Raw genomic sequence first — 23,706 nt, forward strand, 5'->3', positions numbered from 1 at the left:
ATAAGTTGTCACTCCAGCTAATATTTTATTGTTTCTTGTGGAAATTTTTACTCGTTGTGCAGATATTTGAAGACTTTTCAGAAATAGCTTGCTGCTGTCTCCGCATACTTAGGGCTTAGAGCAGAAGCTGATCATGAATTTGAGTAGATTCCCCACTCAATAGGGGCAGAGAAGTCTCTCAAAGCCTCTTAGAGCTGTCATAATAGTGGTTTCACCAGGCTTTTAGTCTGAGCCAGCAGAGTCGGTGAGGACAATGCCACAACAGACTTCTTTCTCATGTGATGAACCAGTTCCAGGTCAGCCAAGATCCACATGAAATAAATTCCAAATGTGATGATTGTTTCACTTACACAACAATAATTTCAACCAGGCTTCAGACTGCTGAAAATGTTTCTACTGGGGATGAGTTTGGAGACATGAGGGAGAAGGGACGGATTATTTGACGTGGACCTTGTCATCAGAGAGCTCCCACCTGGCAAAACGGCGAAGGGGAGCGACACATGTTTGCCCATGCATCAGTGGGCGGGGCATGAGAGGCTACCACGAGCAGGCAGGCCCAGGTATCTGTGGTGGCAGGAGGTGACAGAGGCAATGAAGAACTGAAAGAGTTGAATTATGGGACATGTAAGTCACCTAGATAGTGGCATCCACAAGCACATACATAATATCATATAAACATATGAACAGTCTGAATGTTTGGAATCCAAAAGTGAAGAAAATGTTGAACTGCATCCAGTACTGTGCATTTTTAAGCACAGACATAAAAGCCAACTGGTGGGATTTATAGCATTCATAACACTTAATGGTTTGATCTTGATATATTGGTAGATGAGTTCTGCCCTGTCCAAATCCCTGCTGCCTGTCTGATTGAATGGCAAAATACCATATCAGATTTGCCCTGTGCAGTGATGATGTACAGTAAGTATGACAAGAGTTATCATATGCTGCCAGACAGTTATAGTATCCAGTATGCTTTGTAGAGAGCACACTGGATGACAAATCGACAAACTGTTATTGTCAAGGCTTAATTTAGAAGACAAATTCACTGTGCTATAGTTTGGTAATTTTTGCAGAGGCAAGCTATCATTATTATCATTAATAATGTTAGTGGCATTTTAAACGGCAGATTTATTTGTTGGATTCACTTCTCAAGATTAACTTAAAATGCTTAAACTTTTCACAGTCCACAAGCACTGTGATGCACATACAGTACAGGAAGATATTGACATATGCATAAAAATACTACAAACTGAGAACTGATCTCTTTCTGATGTTAGTCTTATCATACATTTCAATCTAACATTGAATGCAGGGACATTTTATTAAACTTTGTGCTGAAACATTGAGTTGCCTTCTTCCTATGTATTTCTGTTATACTACATAAATACATTATGATGCTATAAAAAATAATGTTCATACCTGACACAATTTATGGCAGGCCCAAATTTTTCATTTACTGTAATTAAGTGACTGCAGTCTACTGATCTATTATGTACTGCTCAAATAGTTACTTATCTGTTCTAATTGATACAACAAATTCAACTTGAGACCAACCCTGTTACAAACTTGATTCAGTTTTCATACATATATCAGACCAATGATTGGTCAACAGACAGAGTTTCATTAATATTCTGTCCAGTTTTTTAACAATATTGTATGCAAGTTGAGTTGTTGGAGCAAATAGTATGGACGGACAACAAAGTAGGACAGTTGTTACTGGTGCAGAAAAGTAGATTCCAGCTCATTCCCAGAACATGCACAATCTGCACACAAGCCCAAAACATAATCAGCCAGAGGCAGGCAAGTCTGCCAGTGCTAGGTACAAATCCATAAACTGTGTGGGCCCCGTTATAATCCCTTTTCAATCATGCACTTTTTGGATTATTGTTCTATGTATTTCTTCTCATGCATTGTTTTGCTTAATATGGTATTTCAATTTCGGAAAGTCCGGTTATGGGTTTCAGGCACCTGGATGACAATCAAAGGCCCTTACAGCGCTGATTGACGTGAGTAGCTTGCGCTTACTCACAGAGTGAAAATAAACTTCAAATATGAATGCATTTCTTTGAGGAGGAGAAAGGTAGGTAAGAATATGTTTCCTTCATCTAAACGTTGCCTTGATTTCTTGCCAGATGGTAGCAATATGTAGTCAAATTGACCTAAAACGACTGTGTACCCTTTTCAGGGAGGCTTTGAGACAGTTTTGTGCAAAAACAGCAGTCAGCATCAGTTTCGTAATCCTCAATAGGTATATTACAGTAAACAAAGAAAGCTGTGGATGACTAACAGCAGACAGCAGGCCCACGTGACTGCCGGCCCATGTCAGTGGCAGTGCCAGGTATTGAACTTCTTCATAGATTTTTAGATGCATGGCTCTGCTGAGTGCAAAACAGTAAGCAGCCGTGGTGCTGAAGCCTCTCAGTCAATGGGAGAGGTGGTGATTCGGAATCGTCGCATGTGCGGTGCATTGCATTATGCTATTGACCTTGTTGCCAGATGCTCTGATCCAGGGTGACCTGCACATCTTGTGTTTCATGAATTATCCGTTAATACAGTTGAATATTTACTGAGGCAATTCAGGTGAGGTGCTTTGCTCAAGGGTACAACTGTAGCAACCTGCCTGGGATTCAAACCTGAAAGATCCTTCACATGAGTTCACTTTCCTTGCAGCTAATTGGCATTGCTGGCGCAGTTAAGAAATATTTCATGACATTTATTTGCTCTACAGTATTGGGAGATTAGCAGCCTTCGGCAAGTATTTAATCATGCATTTGATAAATAAGTAAAGGCATTTGATTAACAATTAGTAAACTGTAACTCTTACATCTGAAATTGTTCATATTGGCTATGTGAGGCAGTGTAGTACAGTGGTAAGGAGCACAGCTTCTGGATAAGAGTGTCTGCTAAACGATAATACTGTAATGTGTAGACCTGATGTCACTGTGGAGGCATGAGACATGCAAAAGGTATCCAGCAGATGTGATTAAAATGGAGTCAGGTGGATTGCAATCTCAGGAAAACCATCTCATTGACAGATGAGCTATTGTGGTTTGACCCTGTAAGTCTTCCCACTAAGAAACTATGCTCTCTTTCAATGAAACAGATTCTGTGGAGCCCAAACAGTAATTATTCAGTCTGAAATATAAAATCACTCACATTTCGCATTTCTAAGATGTTTCTAAGATGTTTAAATAAACTGATTCTCTTCTGAAAGGGGAGACTCCATTAATACAATATACCTCTGCCAGTGGCTACGTCTGATATTAATTACACAATAGCAACAACAATAATAATTTTATTGTTATTATTATTGCACTTTAATGTGAAAAACTGGTTTGAATGAATTAATAGAGGATACATATATTTAACTAAAATAAAGTGCTGAAGAGCCAAAATGGTTATGCAAATTGAATAGTGAAAACTGCAAGTGCAACTGCGAGCAAAAACTTCTAATAAAACAGGAATGTCCAGATCATGACAAAAGAAGTTATTTTAGGGGAAACCATGCTTGTTGAGAGCGTACATTACCCTTGGGCTGGCAGTGGGTCCAGGCCAGGATGCTTTTCATCCTGGTGATCATTGGTTCAGATTGGGTTATGGAGGGAAAACAGACAGCCGATGTTTGACCACACGCTGTGTGCTAAACCGGACATGCTACACAGGGCTGGTCATACAGTAGCTCATTTAGGGAGAGACAAACGAGATGGCATTATAAAAGGGAATATTACCCTGTACATCCCCATGCACATCCCCATAGGCTCACACCAAACACTTTTGTTTTACCTGATCCTAATCTATTCGGTCTTAGGTTGGCCATGAGGGGAAGAGAGGTATTCCTTGATATTCCAGGGAGCTCCCTATTTCTCCCAGTCACTTCCATTAGATCAACAGAGACTGACAGTTCTCACTGGGGATCAGCCATGGGAGCTCTTTATCACCAGCCTTTTCATAACTTTGACAAGTCTTACTAAAGACTGGTTAGGGAAACTCCCGGGCTGTCACCCATTTTTATAAGATCAAAGGGTCCTGTCAAGGAACAGTCAATCTCCCTCACCCACCATTATTTCTGCACAAGACAGTGAAGAGATACATGTTTTTTAGCATGCATTTAAAATTACACTGTGGGTGACTGGGATGCATTTGCCAAGTACTCTTATTTACATATTCATCTGTAATCAAAAAAGTTAAATAACTACTGTTTCTGTCTGTTTATCTATTTTGTATCTGTTTTTACATTGTCTACTTCGGGAATGTACAAAACTAGATCTAATTGGATCTAAACGTTTGGATGCAATCAGTATTCATAATACATTTTGCTTTCATTTTCTCCAATTAGCCTTATAAAGAGGGCACGTTTTCTACAGATATATTCTTCGGTAATCCGCTCCTACCATCGTACCGTTTTCACTCAGTTAAATAAATTTAAATTTCACTTTACAGACGGAACTGTGATGTCATGTCAAGTTGTTCAGAATTTTAAACAAAATCACTTGTTTCTTCGTCGGAAGAGGTACTATAAGTTGAAAAGGGACAGCATTCTTGTTATTTCCAGCTCGCGAACGGTAAGAAGTTTAATTGTGGGAAGTGATAGTTCATTAGCATAATATTTATTTATAGTACAATTCACTCCGATTTTAAAAAGTAGGGTGGCGTAGTTTATGAAACAAAGAGGATCAAGGTGGGAAAGGCACTTTCTCTGGGTCTAAAGTGATACCAGACTACTATACTACCGAACTTAGAGTGAAAAACGTAAATATTATGACGTTAGTTTGAGTATATTGCAGTTCTATGGCTGCATTTAAAGCGCATTCATGATGACTAAGACCTACGGCCATCGTCAGATCCGCTGAACACAACTGAGGCTGTCGAGCAGGGAAATTATGTGGAGGTGTCCAGGTTCTGAAATTGAACTTAACCTTCCTAACTACTACCAAAGTAACGGACAATCACGACTACGTTAAATTGTATGTAAAGCGCCATAGATGCACACACGCACAAGTGGTTTACAATGTCCCCATCGAAATGTATACATTTTACAGCTGATTTACTTGGTTTCATTAATATTAGAAAGATCCATTTAATCAGAGAAAAAAATTCCACAGACTAAAGTTTCCAGATACTTCCCTGTTAAAATGAATAAAACAGAAACAAAACATCACGCTAAACTGTCGATGCAGATATTGAGAACCGGGCATGAAGCCCCAGTCATATCTGTTAAGTTGATTTGGCTGACTTTATAATGGACAGGCCAGATTGGAATGAGAACTCAATGACGTGATCTTTACGCGTAGTCAGAAGACTCGCTTGGAGTGCCCCTATTTTATTTACAACTTTATGCAAAGTTAAAACCCAGGTGGGCTGATTTTGTTCTCATGTGATATTTTATTGTGTATGAATTTTGCAACATACGCGCTTTCCAGCATATTGTGCTTCGGTGCGCGAGCGTGAATGTTCGCGTGCGTGCGTATATTCCTCGGGCGCGTGCAACCTTACCTGTGTGTAGGAGAGGGGGACAGATGTGAGATCCCACCTCGCCAAGTTTAATTGTGTTCATTATAGGTTTTAAACGCGTACTTTTATTCTTCCTTTTTGTGCCCTAGACGTCAGGTGACTGCTGCACGCGAGATTATTACTACAATAAATCGTAATTCTAGAACTAAACTAATCAACATGTACGATGAATGATGTATTACATCGACATTATTACTAAAATATCATTCCAATTTACCGACCCTTTGCTACAGCCCCGTTACATATTTAGTTATAATAAGGTTAAATATATGTGACCTGAACGATGGAGTTGTCTGCTTACAAGCGTACCCAGCTATTACCATCCGTTGCATATTTGTAGGTTCAATCGCTCTGTGTGCATACAGAGTGCATTTACTGGATCACATTTTAAAATGCATTTCACCGGTCAGGACCAGAGAGTCAGTGCTGTCTTCCAAAGCGAATATTAAGCCGAAATTAAACTGGCTGCCTGTCTGCATCAGCCTGCCATTGCATTTGTTTGCCTTGTTGTTTCACCCACTGAAGTGGCGTTTGTGCCTTCGATCATTGCACTCTCGGAGAGCCGAAGAGAGAGCTGGTCGCTCCGGAGCCGGTCTCCTTGACCGCCGTCTATAAAGATGCCCCGCTTTATGTCCGGAACCGGCACGTGCTCGAGCTCGTCACATTCTTCTTTCGATTGTGATAGAATGACGCCTTGAAAGGACAGGTGAGGTCCAGAAGACTTTTCCCGCGATGCGTACCCTTGACACAAACTTTGATGTCATAACTCACAGAAAACCTATTACTACAGTGGTAATATGAAGAATTTGTAAATACGGAGAACTTCATTTAATTTGACAGGATTTATCTGGAGTTTAGCGTGTTGTACTTGTAGTCGATACTTTTATAATGACAGGTTCAATGTTTTTAACTCTGTACCATTGTATTGATTGTGCTAAATGATGTTACATACTTGCTGATGTTTAATGTCTGCAAACTAACTGAGGCAATATGCTCGCCATGTACCGTCCTCTCCGTCCATTAAGCAGCTGATGGATGTCGCTGCATTTACAGAGTGGGTGCTTTGCAATCAAGCGCTTTTAGTGGACTGTGGATTCTTGTGTTGTTATCCTCAGTGTATTTCCTTATTTTCCAGTGCTAGACTAGAATTTATACAAAAGACCACAGGGTCCTTGGATTCGTGCGCTGTTGATTAATCACGTGCCTTACAAGTACATTCCAGATGCTACTAAGTGGGTTTTCATATGCAAAGTTTTGCTTATGCGAACTGCACTGAGGCTGTAGGTTATCATTTTCTATCCATGTACTAAATACCTTCTATATATCGACAATTTTGTTTTCCGAATTTGCACGCCCTAACTGCTAAACAAACTCTTTGCGGTCACTGGCAAGATTGACAGGGTCAATTCAGGTTTCTTCCTACTGGACTTTTGATGATTTGCAATTCGCCTTCGGAACAGCGAAAGAACTTCATCTCTTATGAAAAATACACTATAGCTTTTTTAAAAAAATCTGATGTCAAAGTAGAAATTTCAGGCCTGCAAGTTAGAGAATTGTCTTTCTGTATGTGCCTCTGAAATTTTCTCCGTTGAAGACTTTTATGTAACAGTTTCTAATATTCCAGTTTTATTCTGTTACGTGTGCGTGTCGCTCTTTAATATCGTCAGTCAGTGGTGACCTCTCCCCAAGAGATATTACTGTAAATTGAGAAATTGACTGTTCGTTTGCAACAAATGTGTTTTATCTTCGTTTGTGTTCTACTCAAGATAAACATATTGGATCCTGACCTTGATGCTGCAGGGTTAATTCCGTGTTCATTGCTTTTGATACACTTGTATAGCCTACTTTTTATACAACTTACACAGTTTTAATACAAAATATGAAAATAAAGGGAAACTTCCATGTATTTTGTCAAAATAAGCGGTATGTCATAACTGGTTAATGCCTGAAAATTGTGTTTATCCTACATTAGCTGTTTTGTATTTCTGTGTAAACTGTCCAAAACATTGGCGGGGATGTCTCTGTTGACCATTTTATCGTTGTAACATCTGGTCTGGTAGGAATTCTAGCGCTCGCCGTCACACAGATGCTTAAACCGGGGGGGGGGGGGGGGGGGGGGGGGTTGTTGTCCTTCATGGGATAGTCATCAGTCCTGGATTTACTGACAGGCGATTGATCGAATTTTAATATCATCTGGGTCCTCCCGAAGGCTAAAATGACAGTGTGAAAGAGTACTGCGGAAATGGCTCCCCAATACCAATCAGTTGTTTCGGTTGTTGTCAGTGATGAGTAGGCCCTAATTGCCCAAATTCGGTCTACAGTTGGAAATCTTTTATGCAGTGCGCACTCTTTATATGTAACGGAACCAATAGGAGCAGTAATGATTCAAATAAAACAGCGCTGACCCAGCATCATGGCAGAAGTACTGACTTTTTTTTACTGGTTTCCAGGAGCATCAGCTTCATTTGCGATTTCGTTGCGATATACACTGACGAATGTACAGCAGTGTGTGTGTGTGTGTGTGTGTGTGTGTGTGTGTGTGTGTGTGTGCCCGCGCTCTCACCCCTCCGTGCGTGCGTGCGAGCCTATGCTCCTTGTGAGTATCTGCAAAGACGCAGGTGTTAATTATGGAAGAACCATTAACTGTGCAATGTCTTAGGGAATTTAAGGGGTGACGATCTGTCCACATCCAATTACACTCTCTACCAGAGATCGATTCATTTAGACATACGTTTCATTTTCCCTAAAATAAAGCTAAGTTTGAGTTTACCGAAGATAGTATGTGCAACACATATGTTCATCATATTCTCTTTGATATTATCCTCCCAAATGTTAATTCTATTCTTTACTCGACAAGTATCCAATGTACGAGGTTTCATCACAATCCACACACTTTACGTTTAAAACTCGTATTTACATACCGCAATAGATCATTGGAGTTGATAAAGCAGTGTTAGGTAAGGGCTACCTTTAGGACCCTGCGGATCACGCAAGTATTGAGGCAGAAGACTGCTTGCAATCCCTGTATTAGCTCGCATTTGGAGAAGATTGCTTATCTCCCATACATCTCTCCGTACAGTGTTAGGTTGTGGTAACTGTAGCTTGTATTTCCTGTGCTATCTCATTTGTCCTCTAAGTTTAAGTTCCAATGAGATAACGTAAAGACCGGTGTTGAACCCAGAGGATGCTCTAAAGAAATCAGGTCTGGAAGAATCTTTGTGCAGTGTGTTTCATCAAATGGACTCTCCAAATGTGTGTCTGTCAGCCCATCTACGATGAACACTAACACCTCGCGCTGAGTAGAGGAATGCGTGGAGGAAACGTGTTGAGAAAACTGTAGAGGATATTCTCGGGACGGGGGCTAATTGGCGCGATTCTCGTCCCACCTGAGTGTCTGAAACGAGTTCATATAGCCTCACGGGAAGAAAAAACATTTGCGATCTCAGGAGTTTTATTGCCTTGGTTTTGGATATGGGGAGTGACATAACGGAGATTGCTTGAAAATCAGGGGGAAGAGCACACCACGATTTAAAGTTTTACAAGAGCTTTTTGGGGGGACATGTACAATGCTGGCAATAGCATGTGGCAAGTAGAGGATTGTTGAGCAGAATCGCAAGGAACGTACTGTCGAAATTCTCCCTTTCTTCTGCCTTCGCGCTGACCCTGCGCTCCGGACAGTGATTCGGAAGTCATTTATTTTGAAGTGGTTGAAATCTCCTCCCTGATCCCGTTTCCAAGCTAGCTAGAGGGGGCACGCGGCAATTCAACGAAGATTGACATGCGTTGAGTAACAGCTTAAATCTCTTCATTTAGTCAGCTCATTAAACTCGCGCATCATCAACTTTTTGCATCCCATTTTCCCCGAACTCATCACATTGAGATTAACCCACGCATCTTAAAGAGGATCCAGTGGTCATTCCGGAACTTGTTGAACACTCACTAAGGCTGGACCTCCGTTCCGCGAACACAGAGGGAATCTCAAAATTGTAAGTTGGTGTTATATATATATATTTTTTCATCCGTTTTTAATTTGCACATTGTGTGTACCGGTGTTTATTCAGGGGGAACTCAGACGCTGGCTTTGGTTTAAATTAATGGTTAATACGCATAAATGAAAAAATACGGTTTAATTGTATGCTGCTTGTGGGGCGTTTTCCGCTAGAACTGGAGTTTTATGTTTTGTTTCAGTAATGTTTCCCGTTTCATGTTAATTCGGTTAACTCTGTGACAGGACTTCAGCTCTGTTTCTGACTGTTGAAAATGCATATTTTAAGGAGCAGTTTAAAAAGCTAGCGCGGTGTTTCTTTCGAGGACCATACACATTTAAGTTAATAGAATACCGGGTTTCTTCAGGATACAGTACAATTTAGAAGGGCACATTATATGAGAGAATTTTGCAGCGCCCTCTCGTGGGGTGATAGAAGCATTTTCTATTTTATATTTTGGTTATGCATATTTCTTTAATTAACATAATGACGAGAGCGCGAGAAACGTTATATGCAATTATATGTTGCGTCAGCAATACATAATTGAACTTTGAGGAGCACTTTCACTGACGAAATCTGACGAAAACGGACGTATCCATACTCTTGTAAAGCCTCTATTATAGCTATACTATGGGCATCATATGATTGGACTACAGTACATTGGCCGATGTGGTTCATGGTATTATTTGTTTCTGGATTTTGGGTTTCATTAATACAGAGTGATTCTCTCGGTATCACTATGTATCAAGGAGTTATAATGCTGGCTGTCTTTTTCGAGGCAATTATAACTCCGGCATTGATGCATTTAGAATAAAACTTTGTCCTTGAATATACACTGTTTGCACGTATCTACTTAGATGTATAGACACGGGACCCCCATCTTTTTCCGAAAGGTGATTTCCGATTGTATGAGGAATTTACACGGCAGTTCCATGACAGTTGGAGGGAAAAGAAAAGGTGGTTCATTCACTGTTTAACTGGAAGCTTCTGAACTGGGAACACACTGTATGCATAGGACGTTACCAGACCAACGTAGAGGACTATGCTCATCGATACTTTGAATAAATCTAATTGAGGTGCAATAACGTGATAGTAGTAATAGTACAGCTGCTCATCTTTGGTTTACACGCGTTCCTGTTATGCATGTCATAGATTTATGTAAAGTTTTTTTTTTTTTTCCTAAAAAATCAATATATCAGTTAATGACTCTGAATTAACAGGAAAAGTGCAGAATTAATTACAAAAATAAGCGTTCCTGAAAAAACGGTGTGATCAGGTTCGTTGTATATCACTGTTTACCATTGGTGCCCTGCCCATGAATAAGTCTTCACAGTCTCGTTGTGGTTACAGGGAATTGCATTTGATATCCATCTATCTTTTACAGTCATTACAACCACGATGATGCTTTGAACATATACATTCAGAGTCACAATTTCACTGAGGATGATTGTGGTAGTAGTGGTAATTGCTACTAATAACACTACCAGTTACCACTGTTGGAATACTCTTCATTGTTGATATGCTTATTTGTTTTGTTGTTTTTTTTTCTTTTCAAAAGACAATAAAAGGTCCATGATATTCACATTAGAATGTGATTTTGAATTAATCCATGTAACCGCCTCCAATGTGTTCACCAGGAATTCTTCAGTTTATGATTTTTGAATCACACCATGATGAAGTTTTCAATACTCCTGACTTGCCATAATGGTAAGCCTTGATTTATGAGGTAGTCCTTTATTTTATTTTATTTTAGCCTATTTTATTTTATTTTATTGTTCTGAACGCAAGACGGTTGATTTTCACCGAGAAGCCGACGTGAACATTCCGAGCCGCATGGCGTATGCCGTGAAAGCGGAATAACATGGTAGCCTTTTAGGAAAAAGTGTTTTAAATAATGTATAAACTTTTCCTATGTCGCGGGGAAGTGTCTGACTGGTGGCAGAGTGCCTTGGAGAGAAGAGAGAAGGAGGGAGCCTTTTTCCCGGTGTCTCTTCCCGTTCGTAGGCGTGCTTTTCTGTGTCAGTACGAAACAGCCACCCCCACCCTCCCCTGAGCGGAGTGAGCCGACAGAAAACGGTATCATAAGAGTCACCCTGTCAAAAGGGCTGGTCCCTTGCACACAAACTGCATGTGGCAGCCTCCAAATCGTGCGAGGCGCGAGTCAGAGCGCAGCTGCGGGGCGATTTGAGCGTTCCTTGGCAGCTGCGCTGAGGGGAACGCTCTATTCAGAGGTTCAGGACTTGTCTGGCTCTTACAGTCAGATTGTGTCAGGAAAGGGCTGCCATATTCGGAGTCACTGTGTGGCAAGAAACGAGTCTCTGCTTTGATTTAGTGGTCATCGTCAGCAAGACTAAATCACTGACACGGTTGTTACAGCCATATCCATTCCAATCAGTAATATAAACGTGATATATATAGACAGAGAGAGAGAGAGAGGTGGGGATAGACAGATATAGTTAGTAATGTCTTACATTGGTGACTTATTAATTCAAGGGAAGAAATTCATAGTATGATGTTTGTACAGTGCTATACTTCACAGTGTTATGGAGATGTTTGATATGACCACCACATATTTTGAGTGCATCCTGTTGGTCGAAGCATGACCATTCACGACGTGTGTATTTAAGGCCTCCAACCCTTAGGGATTCATTAAAGGCTCTCCCAGGCACCATATGAGTACAGAATGCTTGGGGCGGCTCCCCAGCATTACCCTGCCTTAACCTTTGGTTGTAAGCCACCTAAAGCAGCAAACAGCTTGTATGCATCACTGGCTGTGTGGAGAAAGAGGGTGATAGGGAGAGGATGGAGTGAGACAGGGAGAGATGGAGAGAATGAGAGAGGAAAAAGTGGGAGAGAAAGAGTAGAGGGGAAAAAGAAAGACAAAATGAGGAAATCTGAAAAGAAGTAGGAAAACAGGTTGGTTGTGAGAGAGAGAGGGAGAGCAGATTGTGAGGGTAAAAGAGGGAAGACAAATGGAGAGGGAGAGAGAAATGGAGGAGTAAGGGATAAAGTAAACAGGGTATATAAACAGATGTTTTTTTTTTTTTTTTGGAGCGTCTCAAGTGGTAGTAACTAATGCTAGCCAGGCATATCTGTCTGCTGAGTTTTAAACACTCTTCCATGCTCGAGTGACCTGGGGGAAGAAATAGAAGTGGACACAAGGGGGTGTTTCAGAACTTAAGAGAGGAGGGGAAAAAAAAATTCTTGTCCTGCAGTGCTTTCGTCCAGGTCATATATAGAGCCTGTGAAACATTTATGGCCTTTAATATAAAATGTGCTCACACATCATCTCATTGGTGGAATCCTAACCCAAAAATATATTCCCATCTATGCAGCCTGGGTCAGTGGGCAGAAAGCACACCGTGTACCTAGACCTTTGTGCTGAATCATTTGCATAATACATTAATATTAAAAGAGGCCACAGACTAAGAGGAATAGAGTTATTATTCAGAGCTGGATGTGATTGTGCATAGCAGTATCCTTCACTCCAAAACCATCCAACCCAATTCATTTCACCTTTCTGGCAGAGAATGTAACACCTTTACGGGCCACGCTGAATGAACGTTGAATGAACATGTAGTATTGTCTTTTTGTTAGTTCAACTAACAGTTGTTCAAGAGACGGTGCTCAGTGTAACTTAGATCCATAAATTTACCCCTTTTTTGCGTACCTATTAGTCTGACCCCTGTTAGCTTTGATCGATGGCAGAGGAAGCTTCTCGTTGCGGTTCGCGCAGGCTCTAAATTGACATGCAAGGGGGGGCCACATTGCCTCCGCCGTGACACCGAAATCCGGGGGCACAATAACGAGATAGTGGACTCGTGTCTAAATTGTAAAGGTGATAATGACCCAGTGCCTGTGATCTTTAATATGCCCCCGTCCTTATCTACACCTGGATCAGTGTACGCTCATTATGCTTATCTCTCCCCTCTCTTAAGCAGGCCTACCCAGAACAGCTTCCACCGAGCTGTGACGTTCTTCAGCGCATTAATATTATGTCTGGTATGTAATGGGAGACTATTAATCACATCGAGTCCTATGGCAAGAGTTCTCCTCCGTAATTGGCTCCCCCGTACCTGGAATGTCTCCTTGGCTGACGCGCCGGCATTTAACAGGGGCAAGTCCCCTCCGTTCCTTTCCCTCCATTCCCATATTCAGTGTGGTGGATCCAATCAAGGTCTCCATCCATAACTGCTGATAATGGTCATTTTGATGGATGTGACGGATTTTAATAGAATGCCATTAGACTTTCAGATTGATAAAAATATCCCTTTTCTGCCGTGGGTGTATTCATGAGCACTCTTCCATAAGGTTATATGTGTAACCCATACCAAGAGGTTGTTATTATATATATATGTTTTATACACACACACACATATGTGTATGTATAAAACACAATGCATAATACGTAGGAAGCTGGGAGGAATTTGAATTTGTTTCACATTCTCCAGATGAGGGAAGCCTAAGTTATGCTCTGCTGAGATTAATAAAATATGCACTGTTGATTTGTTTCCCATAAATAGTTACAGCATGTGAAGGAGTTAAGAAAGGCTGTATCTGTTCCCAAGCCCCGTACAGTTTTCTTTTCACAGGAGTACCTACCTTCATCTAATGAAATATTTTTTTTCCACATATGACTAAGTGCCACCACAGCAGACTCGTTTTTTTTTAACAAGTGTAATTAATCCATCCAGCTCATTGAACATTTCAAAACTTGTTTCTCTAATTTTAGTCAAAGCTTGTTCTTTGCTCATTTTTTCCTGTTTAGTTTCTTTAATGTAGTTCCACACATGCAATGTTGGAAGAAACGGCTAAATTCTATGCACAATGCAGATGATGGTCGTGGGCAAAGAAGCTGCCACTGGTGTTTCAGAGAGTAATTGATTACTTTGGAGTCAGTGTGCCTGGTCAGCAGTGCTATTGCCTTCACTTACTGATTAACCAGAGATCTTGTAGCAGCCATCAAAACTTAACTTGTTTATTTTTTTCCCCTGGTAACATTGTAAATCTGCTTCTTGTTCACTGGAAATATTGACAGGGTGTTTGTGTGAAGATATTTTATGTGGATGAAGCACAAGCCATAAGCACATTTTTTGAGCTATATATGGGGAGATCACAGTGGATGTATGGTTAAGGTGGCTGTTGAAGTTCTAACTCTTTATGCAAGCATTTGTGCAGAATTAATTTGTTACCTTGAATTGTGGGGATTTTCAAACTGGTGCTTTGTTCAGTATTTTAATATTTATTTGTATGTGCATTTGTGTGACATGTCTCTGAGAGCATGGTCTCACACAAGGATGTTAAGTGAGCTGTGCAATACTTTAAATAGATCATTTGACTTTTCCTGTTTTTATGTAATATCTTCTATTTCCCTGAGGTATACTGGTAGCATCTCTAAACACAGACTGATTTCTTGCCTCTTTGCAGAATTCAGAAAGAAATATCAGACAACAGAGTAAAAAAGGCATAAATAAGGAAAGGCACAGAAACAAATACAGTTGTTTAAAATGAAGCCAATCCATCCCTTTGAAATGCTGAGGACATTCATTGCATGTTCTAGCTGTGTCCTTGTACTTAACACAGACTGAAGTCTGTGGGCCTTATGATTCCTGTCCCTGCCCATTCAAATTATGGAACAACAGCTTCTACCATGTGCCTCAAAGAATTCCAAACATTTCACAAGGATCTTAAAAAATCCAACTGGCTATACTCAAAGCAATCTACAAGAGAGACTGGGTGAAAAATTAACTGAAGTGCTTTTTAGCTATTTCACAGGGTCTGATGAAAGCTAATTGCTAACTGATGAAAGCTTATTGGAGAACAGCTACAGTGTCAGTGATGATCAGACTGGTGTCTAATGTCTTTCAGTGCCTTGAATTCAACTCAGTAATAATAGGAAATTGAGACAAAGCCTAACATTGTGTCACTGGAACCATGTAAAGGCATAACTTAGTGAAATGTTTTGACCAAGAAGTTCCAGTGTTGAAGTCACTCCATTTTATTACATTCTATCTGTATATCAAGCCATTTTTGTGAATGAGCTCAATTTTCAATTTAAGATGCATTCAAAACTTTTATGTTGTAGTGTTTGGTAAGCACTGTATGGTTTGCATTTTAGGCTAGATAAAAGGAACTCCTCTATGGTCTTACAGGACCTCACATGTGGTTAGAGAAAGTGGAATTGGAGGTTGTAAGTCAGCTGGATCTTGTGCCATGTCTCTTTAATCTATTTTGTTTATAATCATGGCATTTAAAACACAGTGGGGTTCTTGCAAATTAATTACATGTTGTGGACATGAATACCCGAATGCGTAACATACCATCTGTGCATTTTTATTCTTATTCATCCTTTATTTACCCAGGAAGGTCAATTTAGGACTCATTACTCATCTCTCTTTTAGACTGACGAACTGGAGAAACAGGTAGGATAGGGAATGTGAGGGGTTGTGTAGCCAATCAGCTGTAGGGGGGATGATAAAATAGACAGATTGAGAGAGCCAGTTTGGGCCTTTGGCCAAGACACTGGGGTTAACACCCGTACTCTTTTGATAAGCACCATTGAATCTTTAATTATCACAGTGAGTCAAGGCCTCTGTGAAACATCTCATCTGAAAGAGAAATGTACAATTGGTGTTGGATTTTACCTCTTGAAGCTGAGAGGAGTGCATACACATTAAAGAAGTAGAGTTTTAGAGGAGGCTTCAGTTGTGTCTAGGTTTGTATGTATGTGTTTGTATGTGTCTGTGTGGGATGGGTGGGGGTCAAGGTATAGGGGGAGTACAAAAAAAAACAAATAATGTCATAAAAAAATTATACTTGCATGCCACTTTCCTGGAGGAACGTGGATATATGATATTTCTCTGTGATGTACACAAGACACCTGCCTGGGACAGCCTTACACACCTTCCCTCATTACCTTCTGTCTGCTAATTCTCACTCACTGTCAAACATTATCCCCCACCTCTGCAAGATATTCATCTCCTCTTATTGTTTCTTACAGAGCACGGGCGCAAGGTGAAAAATGATGACTGACGGGACGCGAATCTGAGACGGCTGTCACTCGTCACCCGGGCCGAGCAGGCGATTCATCAGCGTGTCATAGGCTGTCTCTCAAGGCCCTGCACTCTCCGCCCCCTCTCCCGTTATCGCCTCAGCAGCCGGGGACCTCTCGACCCGTCTGCCGAGACCGGAGAACTTTGGAGACAAGACGTAGCGCGGTCCTTAGCCAGAGCTAGCAGCCTCCCTAAAAAAAAAAAAGCAGCTGACACAGAGCTGGCATGCCGGCACGGTTCCAAAGCTCTCCGCTCAACAGAAGTTGGATTATTTTATAAGCTCGCCCCGGCTTCTCTCTCTCTCTTTTATTCGGGGAGGGGGGTAACGCATTCATAGAGCCGTTTAAGAGAGGGCACACAAAGGAAGCAGCGATGCGTCTGCCGGTGCTGTTGACACTGCAGGCCGTGTGGGCCAGCCTGTGTCACGCCATGCAGCACTACCCGGCCGCCTGGGGACACTACGACGTCTGCAAGTCACAGGTCTACACCGAGGAAGGCCTGACCTGGGATTACATGGCTTGCCAGCCGGAGGCAGCCGATATGACCAAATATCTGAAAGTGACGCTCGACCCTCCCAACATCACATGCGGAGACCCGCCCGAGACCTATTGCGCCTTGGTAAGTCTTGAATCTTCTCAAGATGTCAGGAGGCTCACCTCTGCTTGCCTTTGACTGTGTGGTGTTCCGTTGCACATGATCTTCAAAGCACTTTTAAGGTTTCAGAAACACTTAAGTGCTCACTTTACACAACATCTTCCTTCTTTCTCTCTCTCTTACAGACAAACACACACACACATGCACATACACACACATGAACATACAGACACACACTACTACGAATATGCAATGAATACAGAATAATTCTTAAATTGATCTCACTTTATTTGTATTAATTTGTAAAAATATGGGACTGATTTTCATTTAATATGCACCCATGAGAGGATGAGCTTGGGTGTAGATTGGACTGGGTAAAGGGTTTTGTTAAGTGTGTACCAAGATAAACATCCTATGTACCTTCAAGTTTTAACTGTAGCCAGAATAGCAATACTATGTCTGTGCGAAAGACCAACCTTAAGTCAAAGTTAGAGAATTTCATTTAAGCCAAAATAACATCAAAGTCATTCCAATGGAATTAATCCTATGTCTCCTTTAAAGATGAAGTGTTGCTTATGATGTCCTGCTATGGCTGCAACAACAGCAGTCATAAGACATGTATATACAGTATGGAAGATAGCCCTGTTTTACTTGAAGAGTGCATTCATAAACACGGTGTGGTGAATTACTAGAATTAGAACAGTGCCAGTAAGCATAAATAGGGAAATCCACTTGAAGCTGAGACTGTGTCGAGACAAAAGCTCCTTATTTTTGAAAAAGGGGTCAAAAGGGTCAAGTATTTCATTTCAAACTCTTCTGAATTTAGGCTTTGTACATCAGTGAAAATCACTGTTGGTTCTCAGCATTAAGTGACACAAAGACAAGAAAGAGGAATAGGTTTATGGTTGTGTGTACTGTTCCATCAAAGATTTTATCAGGACAAATGTGCTTTTAAAAATTTCAAGAGCTTTTTAGATAAATAGAGGAGGCTCCAAGAAAGTAGTTACTTGAAGAATAAAAATAGACAGCTACCATCAGTAGAGAGAGACACAGGGATGAAAATATGGAGAGTGACAGAGGGGCTAATATCTCATGTACAGGGGCTTTGAAAAGTGAATTATTCAATATGTTTGTAGCTAATGTGTTTTATTCATAGGATACATTATTCAGCCTTGCATCTCAGGAGCACTTTGAAAATTGCTGACTCTGTGATAGATTCTCAAGGTCAGGTAAAGGGCGAACTGGTATTTTTGAGGGTCAGCGCCACACATGGGTTCTTCCTCTTGGTCTCCAGGGACACTGAACATCAGATTGGTTAATCTGACCTGAAGCCGGTGTCTTTATTGGTTGGGGAAAAGTCATCCCAGTTGTCTTATAAATGAGAACCTTTTTTGACTGACAACGGAAAGGAAATTTTAGTCTTCCATCACTCACTTCTTCCCCAGTGGGCCAGTTAATTTCTTCAGTAGTACAAAATGATGTTGTTGTTATTGCTACATTGCTATTAGCACTATTTGTGTCTGTAAACACTACAACTTTTATTTCAGTATCCGCTGATATTAAACATGTATGCGCTTCCTACAGTGTTCTATGAGGTTGTGGAACTTCTTAGGTGGGGGATTTTAGAGTATTGCTTCATCTGCTCTACTTGCTTCAGATCTTGAGGTTCATTTTTGTGGATGGTTTTCTTTAGTTCAAATGACCACTAATTAACAACATTGATTTTGTGGTCAGTCTTGTGTGTTGATTTGGACATATGTGTGTGGGTATCTATATAAAAAGGAGTAAAACTTAAGATCAGTGTATAACCTGCAAGGGCATCCCACCTCTAACCTACCTGTTAAATACTAATGAAGAACCTGCTACCTTTATTTTATTTCTTTTTTATATTCTAAGAAGCAGCAAAGCTGAAACAAAGAACCATAAACTTCTCTTTTTCAGTCATTGATTTTTTTTTCTTTTTTACCCAAGTTCTCAGCAGAATAGATCAATTTTTGAGCAATTAACTGTGAAATGGCAACTAAAACAATACCAATATCCTGATTATGTCAATAACACTTTTATCATAAGTACTAAAATTATTTATTCAGGCAATTACCAAGTCCTTATGCCATGCCCTATCCGAGAATTCAATCCTTTTGAATTGATTTCTGTCCAGTGAGGCTAAGGGGGAAGCATCTCTTTATGCGGCTTCCCGTTACTTCCTGTGGTTGAGGCAGTGTCAGAAATCACTGCCGATGGACAGACAGAAAGACTGATCTCAGGTCAGCAATAAATCTCATTATCTCCGTCTCAGGCCTACAGCCGTTACACATGATAAAAATGGCACTGCATCACATGTGCAGAAAAGCCTCCCAGTTCTGTTGTGGATGACCGTTGCACAAACAGGATCATGTTTGGCTCTTAACAGTTTCCCTCCACGGTGTTAGTTTCCTTTCAGTTTGTTAGCTGCCCTTCTCAATAGCCACAACAGTTAAGTAATTACGCCGCATGGGGCTGGTGGAAGTGCCAATTAAGCCTCACAGTCAGGGGCCAGGGTGTCACGCAGGTTCAAACGTGCACCAGGCTTTCACCTGCAATCCACAGCTCGTAGACAGCTTTCACGGTGCCTACAAAGCAATAGAAATATTGGCAAATATTTTGATTTGTGGTTCAGCCTTTATGTTACACGAAGCTGACCAGGATTTCTTTATTTTAGTTATTCTTAAATAGACAGCTATATTTTAATCTCTTACTATTTTACATTTGACAAAGATGTAACCTCTCCCATGGCAACTCTGGAGATTGGATGTATTTGCTGTGAGAACCACAGTCACTTTGGTGTCCCTGCCCCCCCATGAGCAACAGAATGACCCAACCCACTGGGTCAATAAATGTAGATCGGCGGTTTGGAGGAAGAATCCCGTCTGATCGGATCCGATTCCAAGACCACCTGGGAATCTGAGGCAGAGGGGCATGTGAGGTGCTTCAGCTTTGTAAACCTCACGGATTAGCAGAGGTGTGGTCCCTGCAAAAATCATCTGCGGTTTTCATCTGCAGGCTGCCGCGGCTTCAGCGCCGACCCTGTAAGAGAGCTCCCAAGTCGGAAGCGCTTGTTTGTGTGACTGTACAGTTTTATGGCGGAGAAGTGCTGATGACGGGCGAAACGTGAGCCCCTGAGTGCTGCTATGGATTTCATAGCCAATCAAAACTAAATTAGGAAACAAAGAGATTATTAAAAAGTCCTCGGCGCACCCGGCACTCGCATAATATTATGAGACAGTCATTAAACGGGTTCCGCGGAGACTTGGATGATCGCTAACGCAACATGTTCTTAATTACGGGTTCATCTTACCATGTGGGGACACGCTGTGCCTCCCCTTTGCATGTAATGTGATTTAGATTGTTCCCCTCATTTAATTTTTTAAGCATCTAATACCAAGAATCAGAGGATTTGAGCTCTGTATGTATGAGGTTTTAAAAAATGTAAGTGTAAAAATTGTCCTTGGGTCCTTCAGTAATTCCATGAAACAGTATGGGGGGTGTGCAGATGCTGTGAGTTCTCCTTTCAAGGATTCACTGGGGAAGGAATCCAAAATTTGGGATTTTCTCAGTATAACCAGGGTCACTCCTCAGAACAATATTTCAGCCTGTTTATTAGTCATGGCTTTGTAAATAACACAAAAAAGAACACTCATTGTTCGGGTGCTTTTTCATATTTTGATATTTCATTCTGACCTTTTATAATGCCATCCCCTGATAATATTACACTGCACTCTGACTGGTATAAAATATTTCAACTCATCAGACCATACTTGAAGAACAGCTATTCCTCAAGAGGTTCTGAGTTGACATTTGAGTGAAATTAGTCTGCTTTTAGCAACAATACAGCTTGTTTCATATTTAAATATGCATTTCGATGCAGGAATAAAGATAGTTGTTTTCAGATATAGTGTTTTTTCAGACAAACAAATGGTGACATTTCATTTTAATCAAATAGTTTATTCATATTGTATTCATGTGGAAATGTACCAAATAAGCTACCAAGCAGCTTTTTCAAAACTGCTGATTTTTCAGAATAAGAGTGGACTCCAGAAAATATTTGCATTTTAACAGTATTGAAAGCTAGTTATGTATTCAATGGAAGTGCTGAACATAAGATTGCTATAAAACGTACATTATTATGTCTTATCTCATGGTCACTGTTTTTGTGGAACTGAATAAACGAACTTAGGGTTGATGAAAAGCTCAGCTGAGGCATCAGCCTTTTCATCAACTGTATTCCACTCTAAAACATCAAGTGAACGTATGGTTTTCCTTACATTCACCGGATTTTTTAGGTGAATGAAGGACAACCGTTAACAAGCTAACAATCTACCAGCCACCACAGAGGAATGTTAGGATGGTGTTGTTGTCCTGCTCATATGAAAAAGAAGACGGTGCTGATCTTCCATGTTATTCATTTACCACTGTATATATTTAGGCAGAAATCAGGACAGAAGCTTTTCTTGGAATTCCACATTCACAAAGAATGTATACAGTGTGTCTGTGTTGTATATAATGCATGCAACTGATTGTCCAACATACATCTGAGACGTATCTGTATCTATGACTGGTGTATCCCCTGCTATCAGCAGCGTGAAATACATCAGACAATTTAAGAAAGGGAACCCCCGTGAGTGATATCAAACAAATAAAGCTGTTGATGGTGGCAATGCAGCTCGTGGTCTCTGCGAAGGGGGTGCTGCTCTGTGTTTAAGTGGTAGGGCTGAGAGGTGAAGACTGCATAAGCGCAAGGCAATAGTCTGGTATTTCTTTCTTTCTTTTTTTTTTTTTTATAAAAGCTCCATTTTGAGCGCAAACTCTGTTGCCCATCTGCTCTGCCAGGTGCTGAGGAAACCCATTAACAAGGTGACAGGAAATTTCCACATTTTAATTTTAATGGCATGTCCTCACCCGGCCATGCGTGGCCACACAACCCCAGCGTCAGGCGGTGACACGGAGCTGCCAGGGCCGCGTCACACCAGAGAGATTCCTGCCACAGGCCGCCTCGCTCCACTGAAACACGGAAAGGTGCCTGCCAGGCCCCGCCAGATTGGCTGCCGGTGACATCACAGTGATGGTTTACAGGACATGCTCATTACAGAGTCCTTCCGCAGTCATTATGAGGCACACGTTATTAGCCTTTACAATAGAACGCCGGTTGGCAGAAACGTACTCAGCAACATAGATGGTTTTCGGGAATTGTGTCATATCAGGGCCTGTGTGACGCTAACTGAGCATTCAAATTTATCAGCTCCGCCACGCTGACAGGAAGTTGTTTTTCTAACATTCCTGCCGTGCGTGTCGAGCAGATATCCATCAGGGCATGGACTGGGTGCCATGCAATATATTCTGCTACAATAAGATAAGAGAGTAGTTCCTCAATTCAGTGTCCCATGATGTCCTCCAACGTGTTTTCATCAGTGTTTTTGTCCTTACTGAAATACAAGGAGATAGATATGGATGGCAGAATCAAACAGCGGAAAGAACCATTATCTTTACACATGTTGCCCTTTTTTTTCAAGGTGGAACAATATATTTGAACTTGAAATGGCAGCAAACATGAGAAGAACTGCCCTCACACAGCGCTTTTGTCCTCACCCTACATATACCTGGGGGTATATCTAATGCACAGGGGGCAGGATAGACATCCCGTGTCCAAACACTAAATCCTGTCATATTTTTGTGCAGAATTGTATTGCCTCCTAGAGCCTGACCATCACAAGACAACTCAAATGATCTCCACTTAATATTCACTATCTTGCGTAATGAAACGATGCAATTACAACAAAGCATGAAAAATATAATATTATTAAATACCACCTCTGCCCCGGATACTGTCTTCTAATTTGCATCTAGAGTTAGTTGAAATTGATTGAATAATAATGCTTTAGGTTTACAGGCTCTGAAAAAAAGGCAGGACCCAAGTGCTCTGCCATCATTATTTTTCCAATACTCCCTAATGGTGCCTTGAAGTAACTGTGACTCCTCAACCGGAAACTGATCTCCAATTACTATTATGAAGCAATCATATCGGCTTTACTCTAATGCTTAACAAATTATTCCCATTGCCACTCTAGTCACATGACACAGAGGCAGTGTATCACAAACCACTTTGCTGCCAGTTTTATTTCTGTGACACAGGAGATATTTAATGTATTTCATTTGACTAAGGTTTTTTTTTTCTCCCCTCCCTCTCTCGCTTGCTCACTTTAATACAGAATGAACCTAAATCCCCCTCCTGGTAATAGGGCTTTTGTTACATTTCACAGTTCATCACGCATGGAAAATTATTGGTTGAAACCTCTTCTGTGTACGGCTTCTAAGAATAGCTGTAATACAGTAGTAGCACTTCTAAAACAGGGCTTAGGGATTCATTGCTCTTAATTGCTGTTATTGCCTCTGGGCGTCCATCTCCTCCTGTAACAGTGCTATTATACTTTACCGCATCGGACAGAGACAAGCAATCTATCTGGATGCTTGTCAGCAAGAAAATGAATATGTCATATGTCTTACGTAACATAGCAGAATAAAAAACACAC

At 40.9% G+C, this 23,706-nt stretch overlaps 1 protein-coding gene across 1 annotated transcript in view; it reads left to right on the top strand.

Moving 5' to 3' along the window:
- Window positions 1-9,095: 9,095 nt before the first annotated feature.
- ntng1a (netrin g1a) overlaps window positions 9,096-23,706 on the top strand; it is a 98,117-nt gene continuing 83,506 nt past the window's right edge. The window contains exons 1-2 of the mRNA XM_036522536.1: window positions 9,096-9,497; window positions 16,498-17,167. Of these exons, the coding sequence (XP_036378429.1) occupies window positions 16,922-17,167 (246 nt within the window). The 5' untranslated portion in view covers window positions 9,096-9,497; window positions 16,498-16,921. The remainder of the gene's footprint in view (window positions 9,498-16,497; window positions 17,168-23,706) is intronic.

The sequence above is a fragment of the Megalops cyprinoides genome, chromosome 2 (assembly GCF_013368585.1).
Source record: "Megalops cyprinoides isolate fMegCyp1 chromosome 2, fMegCyp1.pri, whole genome shotgun sequence".
Taxonomy (NCBI): domain Eukaryota; kingdom Metazoa; phylum Chordata; class Actinopteri; order Elopiformes; family Megalopidae; genus Megalops; species Megalops cyprinoides.